The following is a 16,415-nucleotide window of genomic DNA, read 5'->3' on the forward strand; positions in this document are numbered from 1 at the left end:
AGATGCACAATACATCTCGAGAACCACGAGAACCTGCAAATAAATACAAACAAATGTCGGCTAGCTGGCGCTGACTGGCTTGTTGGGGAAGTGTGCTTCATTTTACCTCTCATGAATGGCTGTGACAGCATCAGTCAATTATGCTAATCTAATAAAGCAAACTCTTTCCTGCCCTGAGGGTGTGTGTATGTGTGTGTGATGGAGACGAGAGAAAGAGGGAGAGAAAGAGAGGTGGGCAAGAGGACACTGTGGCCCCTGAGGGTGTGCTGTTCTTTGAAGTGGCCCTCTCCTCTTTCCCATCCAAGTGGAGTGGGGTGTGACTAAGGCAGCTCTCTAGGAGGATGGTGGTGGTGGTGGTGGTGTTGGTGGGGTGAGGGGGGTCTTTATCAAGAGCACGTGTCTGCCTTCACCAACCAGGGTGCAAAGGTCAGGAGGCTCTCTTGCCTGGGAGTTGGGCATCACTTCATAGGCTTTTTAAATATAGCCAACTTAAGTGGAGGATATAAACAAATGACTTGCTCTTGTTTCTACACACAAAAAGAAAAAAAAGCACAAACATATAAACATAAATGGAGGGTACTCACTCTGGCCGTACTGGCTGTACTGGTAGCCTGCAGTGACAGGGTCCACGCTGTAGCTGGTGGCGCTGTAGGTGGGGGGGCAGTACGACTGGGAGGAAGCCAGGCTGTCCACACTCTTGATGGTGTCAGAGCGCTGGCTGCAGCTGGCTGAGATGGGGTTGGAGCTCTCCAGGCTGCTGTGCAGGGGGGAAATGGAAAAGTCGTGCTGGGGCTGGGAGGGTACGGCGCTGGGGTTACTCAGGATACTCATCACCTGGGGGGAAGGGGGAATGGAGGATGTTAGAAATTTGGAAAATTGAGGATCAAAGCATTGACAGAGTTGAGGGAAAGTACTTTTTCCCTGCAAATATAGCGCCATCCTAGCACTTCACGGTAAAGATACCAATAGAAATATACCATTTCAACTTTGAAATAGGGAAAGGGAAAAACTTCCCCATTTTTTTTTTTTTTTTTAAAGAGCAGGGGGAAGGATACAAGGAGGGTGATGAGGTTAAAAAAAGGAGAAAGAGAACAAGAGAGACTGTTTCCATTAACTGGCACTGCCAGTAAGTGTTCTGCTGTGGGACAGAAGGGTCCCAGGGTGATAATAGACCCACCATCCGTGCCAGACAGCCCCTGTCCTGGAGCCTGAGGCCTGAGCCCGAGCCTACAGCACAACAAGCACCAAGGGAGTCCCTAATCCCTCGCCCCTAGCCTACCCATCTCATGAATAGTAATGGAGTTGGAACTGGTAAATGATCCCCTCAGATCCCCACACAAAGTAGGCTCCACAAACCTTACTGAGGGGCCCGCTGATACTGCAGGTTGGGGCTCGCCTGAATATTACAGTGTGTATATTATTCATAGTGCATAAAAGCTTTCAATTCAATATTCTAGATTAATGTAATAGCATGTGACATTCGTCAGAAGAAGGTCTCAAAATATGTTAAAATTGAAGAGATTACCTCTAGTGCTACTCCAGTCTGAAGCACAGCGGCCCAGAACACTGTGAAGAATTTTGTTTTCTTATGCTGTGAGTTTCTTTAAGTGAAAAAGGAAAGTGGAGTGTGTGTGTGCGTGTGTGTGTGTGTGTGGGAGGGGGTGGTAAAAAGGGAATTGTCCCACACATGCTTCCCTCCTATAGCAGGGAAGCCTTCCTTTCAACATCAGGTTCATGTTGAGTTTCGCTATGCTGCACTGGCCTTTGGCCCCTTGGCTGCTAAACCAATTAGCCCATCATGGAGGTGGTTACCCAGGGGTGATACACACGCAGACATACAGTATGTTTGCATGCATGCACACTTGAACGGACACACTCATGCACGCGCGCACACACACACACACACACACATACATACGCTGCAACCATAGAGGCAAAGCAGGGGCAAGCCAAACAGCCCACAAATGATGCACTAAGGATACTCAGCCCGAACTATCCCACAGAGGGAAAATTAACTATATTCTGCTAATTAATCATATCTTTAGAAAAGGCCTCCCAGGAAATATGAAGCACTCGAAGCACATCAGAAACATAAAGGCTGGTTAGTCATTTCCACATGTTAATTCTATCAGTATGGAAACCCCCACCGTCCCCTCCACATCTGCACACAAAGCATGTGACATCTATCCATAAGAGGGAGATTCATGGCCCTCTTCATACTGGACACATGTGATGCTCCCTCCCATATGGAGCTGGGCTGCACACTATGAGGAGGATGAGAGAGGAACATCCTGATGGTTTGCGATGGCTGAACGTGAAAGGGGGAGCTTGTTAAGTGTCCTGAGAGAGACAGCTGGAGGGCATGAGTCCATTTTAGTCATTGCTTAATTGAAGCTTGATTACATCGCTTCCTTATGAAATAGAATAGCCAACAATTTGCCCGATTATTATTCATGCTTATAAAAGTTCTTCAAAAGAAAATGACTTCTTATCATTGACATTGTTGCAGCTGTGCTATTTTAGCAAATTAGGATGGGTCGGCCACTTCAGAGTCTGACAAGTGTTGTCATCTGTGAGGATGTAGCTATCCTTCAGTTGTCCATCCCACAAGAGGATTCTGTCTTAATGATTTAATCTTTGCTAGAGGGGGAAAGGTAAACTCCTCTGTCAGGTTCTCATTAGCTTTGAATCAGTAATATTTTGTTTTCTGCTTCACCAAACTATCCTCCTAATCTGATGAGGGTACAGCTCTGGTTGCCAGACCGGACAGAGCTTGAGTCACTTCAGCCTCTCAGCACAACTCCTTGCGTGTTCTTCCACCCACATCTACAGTATTTTATGTTATCCATATAGGCCGTTTTCCATTGCAGGGCTTTTTTACTTTGATGTCCCCATAAAGTTCTTTCAACCCACATTCAGGTGTTAAATGACACTCGGTTACATAAGCTTGTAAAAACCAGTTGTAGCTGGATATCTTCAAATATTTCTGTTACTAAATCAAAACTTTATAGCTAATTCCGGCATAAAGTGCAGCATCGATTGAAACTCCTAGCCAGCGGATTTTCTCTGAGAGAGCAATAAAAAAGCTTTTCAGATTTTTGTATGTATAAAACACACAGAGCTTGATAAACGTTTAGAGGATGTGGTTTCAAATTGACATGGATATTTGTTGATGCAGTGTTTCATGGGGTTTCACTTAAAGAGGTCCGGTGCACCAGGAGGATACTCAAATTTGAAATGATGTACGTCAGACTTGTGGAGTTTGAATTGCGGAGTAAAATTTAAGAGATGAGAAAAAATCTTAACAACCACATTATTTTTCCTAACATACTCTTTACACCCTCACAGAGAAGACTTCCTCCCTGCTTCTCTCCATCCCTCCCTCCCTCCCTCCCTCCCTCCCTCTCCTCGCTCTCCCCCCACCTCCCTCCCTTTCCTTGCATACAGCGTCCTTAGCAGCCCAGAGTTCGTTTGTTGTTTGACGTTGTGTGAGTGCTGGTTTGGGAGATAATGTGAGCCAGGACCTAGTTTAAAGGACAATGCTCCAGGGCGTTCCCTGCCTCTCTCACTCCCCCCCCACCCACCCACCCTCACCCTCTCCCTCTCCTTTTTCCGCTCCCTCTCTACAGATAGATTACTTTATAAATAATAATAAAAAAGTAATTAATTCTCTCAACTTCTGAGCCCTCCAGCCTGTGGCGAAGTGAATGGGGAATTGTAAATTGATACAATGTGCATCCTTTCAGATAAATAAATAGCGCACTTGAGACACAAAAAGAGCCCCTTTCATACCTCCCTAATTTCTTCAACAGCCAAATTACATTTTTTTTTTGTCTGCGTGAATGTTTGACGAGTTGTTCTTTGTTGGATTTCTCTCCAGAGTAAAAAAAAAACGTGACAGAGACAGAGCTGAAGAACAAGAAAAAATAAAAAAAAGAGAGAAAACAAAAAGTCAATCAAGAAATAAAATACAGATGCACTGCTCACCATCAACATTTTTTAAATTGAAATTTGTCAGTGGTATTGTCCTTCTTTTGATGAGAAACTATTTGATTCAAATATCATGTACGATATTGAAATGTGCAGCATGTATATGTTTCTATAGTTAGCAGTATGGATCGAATTTGCCTCTAATCTGTGACTAAAAAATCATATTGCAACTGTTTGTCTTCTATTGAAACACCTGACGATAATAAGTGGGCACATGAACTCTTGCGACAGATTAAAACAACACAAATTCACAAGTGTAAAGAAAGGAAATGGGGCAGTGAAAATACGATAGCCTATAGAAAGAGGACGAGGGGGGCAGAAGAGAGAAGAGAAAGTGATATAGAGTGAGTGAGAGGAAAGTGGAGGCTTTGGGAAGTACAAAGACTCCTGTAGGACTGTGCTGGCCTGAGGGCTAGCCTGCCTGGAGAGCTGATAGGAGCCCCTTCTGTTCCATTCCCGGCGCCAGCGCCAACACACCCCACTCCACAAATACTCTTAATCTGCGCAAGACTGGATTAGTTCCTCTGTCACCGATAGCTCCCCGTTCTGCCCAAATCAAATGCCCCCAAGATGTACCTTTAAGTTAGGCAGAGGTCACCGGGGCAGACGGGGAAAAATGAGCACTCCAAATGTCTGTAAGTTATCTGAGTGGTGCAGAATAGCATCTTGCACCTTAGCAGATCTGCCCGGCTGATACCCGCTTCAGCAGAGAATGATTAAAGATCCACAGTGATGACACTGAATTTCAGATCAATATTTGAAGGCCAGTCCTGAGGGTGTGATTACAAGAAGAGGATAGTGTTTAATTCTGTGACCCGGGAGTCACACAGATCCAGTGTCTGGAAACTGTCTGACTTTGAGAAAAGCCAAAAAATTAAATAAAGACTATTAAAAAATGTATATATAGAAAGAAATGTTTAAAGATATTTCCTTCAATTACTTTGTTAAATAAAGCCTTCATTCTCATTGCGTTAAATGCTTAAAATAAAATCTGAATCGAGCACATAATAACCTGACACAAAACAAAAGTGAAGGAAGTAAATAACAAATGAAAATATCAGGGACTCCCCCCCCCCAAGTCAGTCGACTCCTGCTCCCACAACGTCCCACCCTTCCCCCATCCCTCACATGAGAGGGCCAGCCCAGCGGGCAGTAAGGCCCCTCATCTGAGCAGACAAAATGACTATTTAAAAATAACAGTGATTGCATAAATTGAATTAAAGCGTTTTGGTCACGGTGGAAGTGGCGCGAGGGGTGGCGTGGGGCCGCAGCAGACAGCCGGGATGGTGGCAGGCAGCAGATGACGTGCTCTGGCCTGCATGCCACTGCGTTAATTGGCCGAGGCACATTAATAAAAACTGAAAAGTGTCTTCCACTAGCTCCATAGGATGAAGAGACAGAAGCAGAATGAGAGGTAAAATGAGAGGAAGGGTGGGGGGGTTGATGCTGGAGGCAGAGAAATGGGCCTTTGAAGAATGTGGTGCGTATGGGGGGTTGGGGTGGGGTGCTAATTGTGTTCAATTAAGTGGCTGATTGGCACTGACAGAATCTGGGCATTGACAAGTCAGGCACAGATGAGGACGATTAGCGGGCACTGGAACAAGCTGTCACTCCTCACAACATGTTAGCCATCCTGCGCCTGTGTCTCTTCTCCCTCTATGAAACCGCTCATGCATACAAAGGAAACTAGAACAAGCAGAAGTGGAATATAATTCATATTTATTTTAGGGCTGTCCACACCTCAACTCTCTCTTTTCAGATTTTAATTAAGTTAAATCCTCTCTAGCCCACATTCGCTAATGCTAGCCTTCGCGTTCAAGAAAGCACAGCTGCTCAAGCTGGAGGACGCCCCCCCCCCCCCCCCCCCTAAACACCCCACAGTATAAGCTATAAACTTGGCCCTGCACTAACCAGAGGTTAATATGCCGTCTATTGGACTGCAATTGGAGAACGTGTGGGGAGCAATCCTCTATTCTTTGCTAGTGATATGCTTGAGTAACTATGGGATGGATTCAGCCACTGGGAACAAGAGAGGCCCCTTCAAAGCGCGCACACACACACAGACTCCGACTCTCCGCACCTTGCACCGACGCCTCTTCTAAATTAAACGGCAGATTTTCTGATTCCAGGAGAGTGGTTTCAGCGAGGCAGGGCCTGTGTGTATGTGAGGGAGCAGCTCCAGGAGGAAAGCGAGGCGGATCGAGGGAGAGAAGGGGAAAAGGGGGGGGCGGGGGGGGGGAGAGGGAGGAGGGGGAGGGGTGGGGGTTGTTTGCTAGAAACAGCAGGGGCCAGGTCTAGTGAAAAATGTCAGGTCAAATTGTTCTTGACAGTGTTAATATCTGCACCTCATAGCCATAATTACATGTAAATAAATAGTGAAATAGCTCTCAGCTGGAGACTGAGAGGGGAGAGCTGCTGCATGAGACAACCAGCTGAGGACCCAACCAACTCCCATAGTCTCATCTTATTGTCAGAAGGAAGAAAGGAGGAGAAAGAAAGAGACACGTGCAATGAACCATGCTGGCAATAGATACTCATATTTTTCTAGCCTTTTAACAAAGGCTAGAAAAACTGTGAGTGTTGAATAAACTTTGCAAAGGGGTCGCGAGCATGAGTTCCCAGTGGGAAAGGTAGGTGAAGTGAATCGGGACCGAGAAACCAATGAGGGACATGCAGACAGAGACAGAGGGAGGGGGACAGAGTGAGAAAACGTGGGTGAGAGAAAAAGTCAGAGAGAGTATTAATCACAGCTATGCACCTGTCAGAGTGGCATCTGGAACTAACAGGAACCACATGCAGCTAGACAACATCCCGAACCTCCGGCTAGCAGGGCAGGTTCACAGCAAACCAGCTCTCTCTTCTCCCCCAGCCGTCCCATAACCCCTCTGCACCCTGACCCTTGACCCCGAAGAGATGGGTTGACCCAACATATGCCCCACAGATACTTCACCTGCCCAGCAGCCTGCTATCACAAGTGGATATTATTATTATTTTTAATATAATTAATATTATTTCAGTGCAAGTCACCTTTGAATTGTACGCATACGAGGCTGGAAATCTCCACAGATGAGCATGTGACACAGTGTATGCCTGTGTGTAATAGGTATTTTAGATAGGATCGATGCCTGTGCCTATACTTTAATAAAGGCAGTACCACTCTCCACCTTATAGACATTTCAACTGCGTGGGACACACAGCATGTGAATCAGTCTCAGTCATTTTCTCCTTAAATCCCCATCTTCTAGGATTTACTGAAATTCATATTGGCTGCCTCTGCAAGATAAATGTAAATCACATTCCCTTATATTTACTATTTATCAGGATGCAGCAGCTCACTTTCAGCAGGAAATATCTCTCACCCGCACACAAACACCCTTGCATTTAAATAGCATTTTTATTGTCCGCCATAGCCTTTCATCTGGGCGTAGGGAGAAGAGCTGCCTCTCCAGGGGAGAGAGTTGGAGCAAGAGAGGAAGGTGGGGAGAGAGACAGAGAGAGAGAGAGAGAGATAGGGAGAGAGAGAGAGCAAAGCACTATTGGCAAGGCATCATGGGATGACAAAAAGCCAAATGGAGGGAAGGAGGGTTGGTAGGTGAAAAATAGATTATGAATACACAAAGCTCCGACCAAAAATATTTTGGAATGAAAAGAGAATGGCTTCACTTGGTTGCTCGAGAGACATAAAAGATGGAGTGAGCAACAAATGGCTCAGGTAAACAGAGGGCTAGTATGCTGAAATACTGTCTCAGCTACTATCAAATGAGGCCTACATGTAAAGCAGCAGCTATGTCCATGATGTGCTCTATGAGTGGCTCTCTCATAGCTCAAATTGATTTTAAAGCTGTGAGTTAACACTGAGAAACAATGCTATTACTTATGTCATATTTCATAAAAGCTGCAGTCTATGCTGATAAGTCTTTGGAAGCAGCAAAAACAAACCGAGACGTGTTATCATGCAGGAGACGAAAGCCAAATGCAAGGCGACCTCAGCATGTGCAGATGCACATTTCTGGTGTCACAGACAGAGAATCTTTCCTCAGAGTTCAAAAGTGTTGCAAAACAACAGCAAACACTAATAATCTGTGCAGAAGCAGTATAGCCAGTGGATATGATTTACAGTCCCTGGATTTTCTTGGCAGCTGCCGACAGCAGGTCTCTTTTTTCTGAAAGCCTCTTACATCTTTTTTTATACTTGCCAAATTGAAACAGTATTTGTTTTAATGGGAGTTCTAATTAACCAGTATGTATTCCCCCTCTTGCTCTGCGAGTGGCTGAGCTATGAATGCAGGCTATGTGCTCATCCCCTTTGATTTGTTGTCAGTGGAGCCTGCCAGCTGACACAGTGCCCGGTGAGCGGCTTAATGCCCAAGTTTTAATAATGTGGGGGACTACATGAATCTCCCCCTCTCATTGGTATTCAGGTGCAGAATGTCTTGTTAGAAGTCAGGGAGGGAGGCGGAATGAAGCCAGAGCTCCAGATTGTTCCGTACATTTTCCCCTCTCCATTTTTTTTGGCAACGGCAGAGCTTGCTTCTTAAAAATAATTCATCCCGTTTTTAAAAGAAGCGTCTGCGCTAGCTAATGGAAGAGCAGCAGCACAGTTTGGAGTCTCCCCTGGCTTATCTCTCTCAGACAGTTGTGGGGAGTCGCTGGTGAGCATGGTGTCAGCGTGCGTGGTACGGTGCAGCGCCGCGCGGGCAGGCAGGCCTGGGGACACAGATCAAAGGGAGGCAGGGGTGAGAGCCGCTCTGCCTCTGATCCCGTGTACGTGTGTGTGTATGTGTATGTGTATGTGTGTGTGTGTGTGTGTGTGTGTATGTGTGTGTGTGTGTGTGTCTGTGTGTGTGTGTGTGTGTGTGTGTGTGTGGAGGCCCAGCCCACTCACACAGCCCAAAGGCCCTCCACAGATATACACACACATCCTTGTCATTCCAAAACACACAACACTTTCATAAAACTGCAAAACAGAAAAAAAAAAGTTCCTCACAAAACTTTGCAAACTTCCTTCATCAAAACAGCAATAAAATCTCTCTCCACCGCACCTATAGAGTTCACTTAACTCTCCCTATCACGTCTCTCCATCATAAGCAGATACCTGCGGCCACCATGCAACATCGCTGCAAACATGCACGACACAGTCAACAGTGCCCTTTTTATTCTGCAAAGGAAAAGCTTTTCTCATTGTTTTTATTGCTCAGTATTATTATTTCTAGAAATTTCTCTGAACAGTGAAACCCAAGCTCTGCCACTGAGCTGCTTGCATGGCTTCAGCTCTCCAGTGCAGTTGTTTTCTTTCCTCTCCCAGCAGGTGTCCCTGTCATGCAATAATGAGGAATTTAGCCCAAATGTCTCCACGCAAATGTAATGGCCATGAACACTGCTTCAAAGAATATGTTATGAAAAGTATCTTGGAAGCTCTTTAGAGTTTCATGTCACCAGGTTTTGTTGAAAATATACAGTATTCTTGTGAGATGATTGTGTTTTGGTTGTAAAAGCATGAGCTCTTTAGTTGAAGGAAAGGTTTCTATCCTTTTGTTTTCTCAGAGTATGCAAAATACTAATTTTCAGTGCCATGATAGCTATTTAAAAGGTCAAAACAAAGTCAAGTTCTTAAGGGAATATCAAAAATGAAAAGACTAGGATGAAAAAGCAGACATCAGCTTACATCCTCAAGTAAAGATAGGTGAAAAATACTGGAATGCCTGTCCTCTGTGCCCTTGCCTTTCCCTCTCTCCAACACCTGCTGTGCCTCTAAATGAAACAAGACCAACAACAAAACACACTTCTGGTTTCATACCTTTTGCCCAGCCATGCACAGCTTCACTCTCACCACCCTTAATATACTGCCTCCCTCAACCAGCCAAACATGTTGTATATCCCACAATGACAGCAACCGGTTTCAGTGTGGATGGCTTTTCCACCGCCTGTAATGGGAAAATGTGTGCTGTCGGGATAGGTTATGGGATTGGGATGGACGCGAGCTCCTGTCGGGACTGCTGAACGCTGCAGGATTCCATTACAGACTTGGCACCTCGCCACCACAGCCCATTTACTGGGAATCACTGAATTTTTGTCAATCTTTACAGCAACCGCTAGGCCATCAATGCCAGACACTTGAAGAAATAGCTCACACATACCAATGCACAAGCATATCTCCTGCAAACAGATGCTGTCTGTAACTTACAATATCAAATTCTCATTTCCATTTCGATAGAGTCCCTTTGTGTTCCTTTTTTTCCCATTACGGGGAAGGGAAAACAGGAGGGTAAAAACATGCTGTAAATCATGAAAAATAAACTGTAAGGTGTCATATGTGTGTCAATGATTTCCTAAAGCTGAGAGTGACTTGCCGTTTGAGGGGAAATTTGTTTAAATGCAAGCAAAGACAAAGCAAGGTAACGACTTGGACAAAGTAAACTTGGTGTTTATTGTGCAAGTTTTCTGTTTCCTGTGGATAGCTGCATGCTAGTGGAGCGAGAGGGACAGATAGGGGCAGCCTAGCCCAGCAGGACACTGCACCACCGAGTGAACTCTGATTCTGCTGTCAGTGGGAACATTCATCTCCATGCTGAGAGACTGATAGGAATGCCACACAGCATTCTACATGCATTCAATACATTTCAATCCTGTGCAGTCCAAGCATGGTATGACACATCAAAACATCCACACCACATGCACACGCCCTCCCAAAAATTGAAAATATAAAATCCACAATTTAATTTTTAAATAATTAAATTAATGAAAAAAAAACAACAACAAATAAACTGCATTTTAGGTGGGTTTTTAAAATGACTTTCATCAAACCCACTTGATAGAGTAATTGAATACTGAAAATCCATGCTGTACAGTTGCCCAAAGGCTCCTATCCTAATCCTCACTATGACAGGAAATGTTTAATATCCCAACACATTCTTGAATTCCTGTGAAGAGATGGAGAGAGAGCGACAGTGAACCCCATGCCAGTATTAGAGAGAGCCATTAATGAAAAAAAAAAAGATTCCATGTTCCTGGTGTTTTTCTGCAGGTTTGCAGAGAGAGCATTAGCAGTTAAAGCCCCTGTGCCACGATTAACAATCAAACACGCTGTGAGCCTCCATGTTATCCTCCGTCGCTCCAGCAGGAGAGAAAATCTCTTTTTTGTCACAAAATCCTTAATTCTTTCTTCTTTGAAGAAAGAGGGTAATACCAAGAATGTTTCCAATCTGCTTTGAGAAATATTTGAAGAAAAAAAAAAAAAAAACTCCCAATAAAACACGTGTGAACGACGGGGTAATTGTGGACAAATGCAGCATTGAAATTCATTTTCAACTCTTTACACACCATTTCAATCTTATTTTCTGCCTGTTAACCACATCTTGTTGGTGAGGGTGGGCAAGACTGGCCAGTATTGATGGGTAATTGTGTATAATTCACTCCGTACACACGATTTGCATCAATACAAATCATTTTTCATTCTGTGCTACTTAAAGCTCAACCCTTACCATAGAGTCTCATTTAAACGCTCATTAATGGAGGTGTCCAAAGAGGTTAACATGAGAAATCCGGCGCTTTTTTCAGAAAGGGAAGCAAACAAACCTACACATACAGTATCACACATTAAGATGGCAAAGAGGAGAATGAATATAGTAGATATTATTGTCCCTCTATAGTTTTAAAGTGCTATTAGGAAACCCAAGAACATAAATAGCCTGGGTAATTTCCTCCATATCATGACAGGAGCAGGGACAAAAGCTGCTTAAGTGACCAGCAGGATGGACCTACAGGAAAAACCTCACATGTAAGGAGCACATCCCCTCTGTCAATCTGTACATTGAGCTTCCTGAAAATCATGCAGTAAAGTGATGAACTAAATCACACATAGCACTGGAGTCTTCCAGCTGCAGACAATTACGTGAAGAAGATTATGGGTCTACATTTATAAGCTTTAGCTAATTATTTCATCTGCATGTGTTCTCACTGCGCCGCGCAGGATTTATACGTCCCAGGAAAGTCGAAACCGCTGTTTGGAGCAGCTTGAGTACTTGCGGTACTATCAAGATGAATTTTAATTTGTTGATGTTAATCCAATTGTTTTACAAATGTAGCAATTTAGTAGCTAAAATAAATCCAGGGCTTTGGAAGGCGAACATAAAAGCCCACACTGGCAGTTATTTTGCTGAACATGCTTTTTCTGAATTTTAATTTCAGTCAAATACAATTACATATTCTGAACAGTGAGAAGAGGAGGAGGAGGGGAGGTGGAAGACATTGTAGATGAAGAATGTTAACACTTTATATAAGGGAGCATTATTTATAGTTGTGACGTCTGTAGGTGAAGTCTGTGGGACTGACCTGTGGGGAGAGCCCGTTGCCGACAGGGTTCATGTGGTTGCTGGATGCTGAGGGGCTCATGAAGGTATCAGAGTAGCTGGAGAAGCTGTGGCGATTGGACGACAGACCATAAGCAGAGCTGCTGTCAGCACTCAGACCTCCCTGGTGCATGGAAGATGGAGGCAGGGGCTGGGGTCTGTGCAACGTACTGCTGCCCTCTGACACCGAAAACAAACACAAACCACGCACAGGTAAGACAGGATCTTAAGGAAATACAAATTCTAAGCTGAAGCTAAGCAGAAATCATCAAACAGCAACATCAAAATTTAAGGACAAGTTATGATTTAACTCTAAGTCATATGCATAGTCCATTAAGAGTCCTGCCAGTAAATTCTTTACCAAGTAAAAACATCTCTTTATTAAACGTGTTGTAAAAGACGGAAATGACCTGTTCTTTTAGCGCATAAGAAATGAGATGAAAGCTTGTTTCTGTTCCAGTGTGACAAAGATGTGATTGTAAAGATAACTACTTGCTGCATGGTTCTTATATGCTGCACATGGTTCATATATAACTTAAATTGTTGTTAACGAAATCATAAAATATGGAAGGCATACCACAAATAAATAGGACTAATGTAATCTTTTTCAAAATTAGATTAAACTCAGTACAGAGCATCGTTTCTGGCGGAAATATTTTGTGAGAGTGGGTGCAGAAGTGTCTGTCTCACCCTGCGATAGTGTGGTGCTGGGGTAGCTGGACTCTGGTAGCTGGTATGTGGGTAAAGTTGGCATCCCTGTGGGTGGGAATCCTCCAGGAAGCAGGTGGTTGAAGGCCGCTAGTTGATTGGCACCGGCCTGTTTACGCCACCGAGCCCGCCTGTTGCTGAACCACACCTGCAGGAGAAGGTTTTTTTACAAAAAAGAAAAAAGATGAATACACACTTCAAAACAAAGCATTAAAAATACTAACCCTCTTTTAGCTTTAAACATTAAGTTCCTGCAGGCTACAAGTTGTTTTATCTTTCATTATTTCTTTTAACTCCTTTTAGACTTGTGCAGTGAGCATTTGACTGCAGTAGACTCTCACTAGAGTTTGCTTACTCCTGCCACCTGTGATTAATCTGCCGGTTAGTGTGAGTGGTAGTGCTGGTGGTAGTTGAGAATCTGGAGTCCCTGTGGGAGCTGCCATAGAGGCTCAGTGGTCCGTCCCTGTTGTTCTTAAGTGGCTGAAGCTGTGATCTGTGTAAACAGGCTGCCCTAAGCCCCCTTCAGAGGGAAGAAGTCATTTAAAGGTCAGAGGTAGGCCACTAGCCTCTACATCACACACCTCAAGTATGTTTGTGAAGCTATTAGATGCTTTGAGAGAAGCCATCAACTGTGCTGTGGATACATGGAGAAACGCTAACTGATATGCTATTACTGCGCTATTTTAATGTGGTGGTTTTTAAAGCTTAAGAAGTCAGTTTAAAAGGAAAGAAAATGTTTTAACTTTAGAGTCTAGACACACAGTTCTATAAGGCTGCAAATAGCAAAATGCACACTAAATGAGCAGCACCAAAGCACAGACACACAATGTCAATTCCCTGAATGAAAGGGGAAAATATAGGACTCTTTTGAACCACAAAGATTTACACATTTTAAAAAGGCTTCTGCTTCAACAAAACATGAATATAATCAGGCCTTTTGAAAAGAGCCAGCAACCTGTTCCATTTAACCAAGACAAGGCCCGGGTTTCACTGTGTGCTAAGGGTTGAAGGACATTGATCTATGCCTCGCACAGGCAATTCATCAGAGTTTAATACACTGTCAGCGCAGTTCATCTACTGTTGTGTTTCAAACGGCCCGGGCTATTGTGAGTGCACATGAAAGAGGGGGACAAAAGCCCCTCCATACGCCACGGAGAACAGTGGACACAAAGAGGGGGCGTCCCTTTTAAACAGGTCTTAAAGAGGGACACTTTCAAGGGGACTTACACAGCGACATACTCACTGCTTCTTGGGGCTGCCTCTTTTTGTACACACAAACATACATATAAACTCATATAGGCCTACAAGGGATCTCAGCCCAACAGAGATCTTAATTTGAATGTTGCTCTTTTCCCTCACACAGTCACTGCCTCTTTAAAGACCCGCTGATTTTTGCCTATAGCTCAGTTTAGTCGTGAGCGCTTACTAGGAAGAAAATGGGATGCAACAGGCGACGGCTGTGTCGGCACTTGAGAAAAGGGCAAACCTCAATTATGCAACTTGAAAACCAACAGGAAATCTTTATCTCAAGCTCGATTGCTTCTAAAGACCCCGTTTGAATCCCTCAATCAACTATTCCAAAACAAATGCAGTGTGTGGCTCCAGTGAAATTTCTGCTATTGGGATGTAGTGGAGCGTGGTCCAAGGTCTGAACTAAGCTCCTACTGGGCCAGACAAACAGCTGCCTGGCCCAGGGGAGGGGCACGGGGGGCACACCCCTTCCTTCCACACACTCCCCATCACCCCACACCGCAGTGCCACTTCACCTCCGACCTCATCGACTCACCCCACCCCTCTTTTATGTTCACTTTAACTTCCTTCCCCCTTTGTTATCGAAGCTTAGGAAGGAGGTGTTCCATCATGGCAGACACAAAACACTTAAACGTTTGCTTTGCTTTTTCCTTTTCTTTTTACTCTTTTACATTTTAGCATCTTGTCAAAACTTTACTAAAAATATTTCCAATACGTATTTATTTGCGGCTGCTCCACAACCTCACCACAACATTTCCTCTTCAAAATTGATTTCTCCAGCATTTCCTGTGATTTTTACCACTTTAGATTTAATGTAAATTTATGTATTCTTGCCTTTGCAAATAGAAGCCATCATAAATATTGAGCATACACCTAAATGCTTCTTGTGGGTTTGCACCTTCATGCAATTGAAATTTATTATGAAAAGGGCCTTTATGGGATGAGGCATTATAAGAATTCATCATTAGTTGTTATAATGCCTCTTGTTTCTGCCAGGAATCTTAAAACTATCTCATTCCAGCTGCCAGAAAAGCTTAGAGGAAAGACTACTCTCTTTATTTGAACAAACAAGCTTGCTGCAGTGTTAAACTACCAAATAGGCAGCAGCTCTGTTGAGTTAGCATGCACAAACATCAGATGCAGTGTGTCCACTTTAATATATACTGTATAAATGGGACACGAGAGGAGGATGTGTCACTGACTGAGTGACTTATACTTCAACTATCATCAGGCTCTCAGCACAGACTGGGATAAACATGTACACAAGTGGCAATGCACATGCGCACAAGTGCCCATATAGGCAATCGCACACATGCATACATTGCAAGCGCACACTTATACATACACACATTCACTCTCACACAGGCTAACACACAGCCTGAAGCTGAGGATTTGAGGCTGCGCTCTGGAACCTGATCACAAAGTCACCTTGGACCACATTTTCTCCTCTGCTCTCCCCAATCCAGTTTAATTCTCTGCAGCACAGAGAGTTGCAGCGCTCCTCCATGTCTCCCTATCTACCTACAAGTGTGCAGCTGAATTCATGTGGCTCACTTCTGTTTCCTTTTCACGGACTAAAAGGTTTCCCTGCATTCCCTGCAGTCTTGTCCAAGTGTACTTGGACAAGACTGCGATGCTTCTCTGAATGGTTGTGGAGGAAGTTTTTTGGGAGGAAGGGGGGAGGTGGTGGTGGTGGGGGGGGGGGGGGGGGGGACTTATAAGCTTGACTTATAGAAGCTTGTGAAACAAAAGCCTTGGAATACTTAAATGAGGAGGACAAAGGGTGAAGGTTGTTGTACAGCATGACCAGAAGAGGGTCTAGATGCAAACCTCAAACCAGCAATCGGATAACAAACCTTCAGCAACCATGGCATTCAGTACAGTGACACAGATTTGGTCTCCAGCTCAAGTTTGGCTGCTCGCATCGCTTCATTGCCCTTAATCTTACATTCACTCGCAGCCAAAAGAATCGATTCCTCACAATCAAGTGGCATTTTGCATTTTCTTATTGCTGATCAGCGATAATACGCACGCCGAACATTGTAAACGCGTGACACTGCACTGCAGTAAAAACGTCTCCGTGTTGTTTCTCTTAAATAGGATCACTCATATTTCAGA

At 44.2% G+C, this 16,415-nt stretch overlaps 1 protein-coding gene across 2 annotated transcripts in view; it reads right to left on the reverse strand.

The window, feature by feature from the left end:
* Positions 1 to 16,415, reverse strand: part of pax7a (paired box 7a) — a 46,464-nt gene that overhangs the window by 2,450 nt on the left and 27,599 nt on the right. For both annotated transcript variants that reach the window (XM_067586943.1, XM_067586942.1), the window contains exons 6-8: positions 13,029 to 13,194; positions 12,322 to 12,518; positions 585 to 834 (exon numbers count right to left, since the gene is read on the reverse strand). In XM_067586943.1, the coding sequence (XP_067443044.1) occupies positions 585 to 834; positions 12,322 to 12,518; positions 13,029 to 13,194 (613 nt within the window). The remainder of the gene's footprint in view (positions 1 to 584; positions 835 to 12,321; positions 12,519 to 13,028; positions 13,195 to 16,415) is intronic.

The sequence above is a fragment of the Thunnus thynnus genome, chromosome 4 (genome assembly GCF_963924715.1).
Source record: "Thunnus thynnus chromosome 4, fThuThy2.1, whole genome shotgun sequence".
NCBI lineage: Eukaryota > Metazoa > Chordata > Actinopteri > Scombriformes > Scombridae > Thunnus > Thunnus thynnus.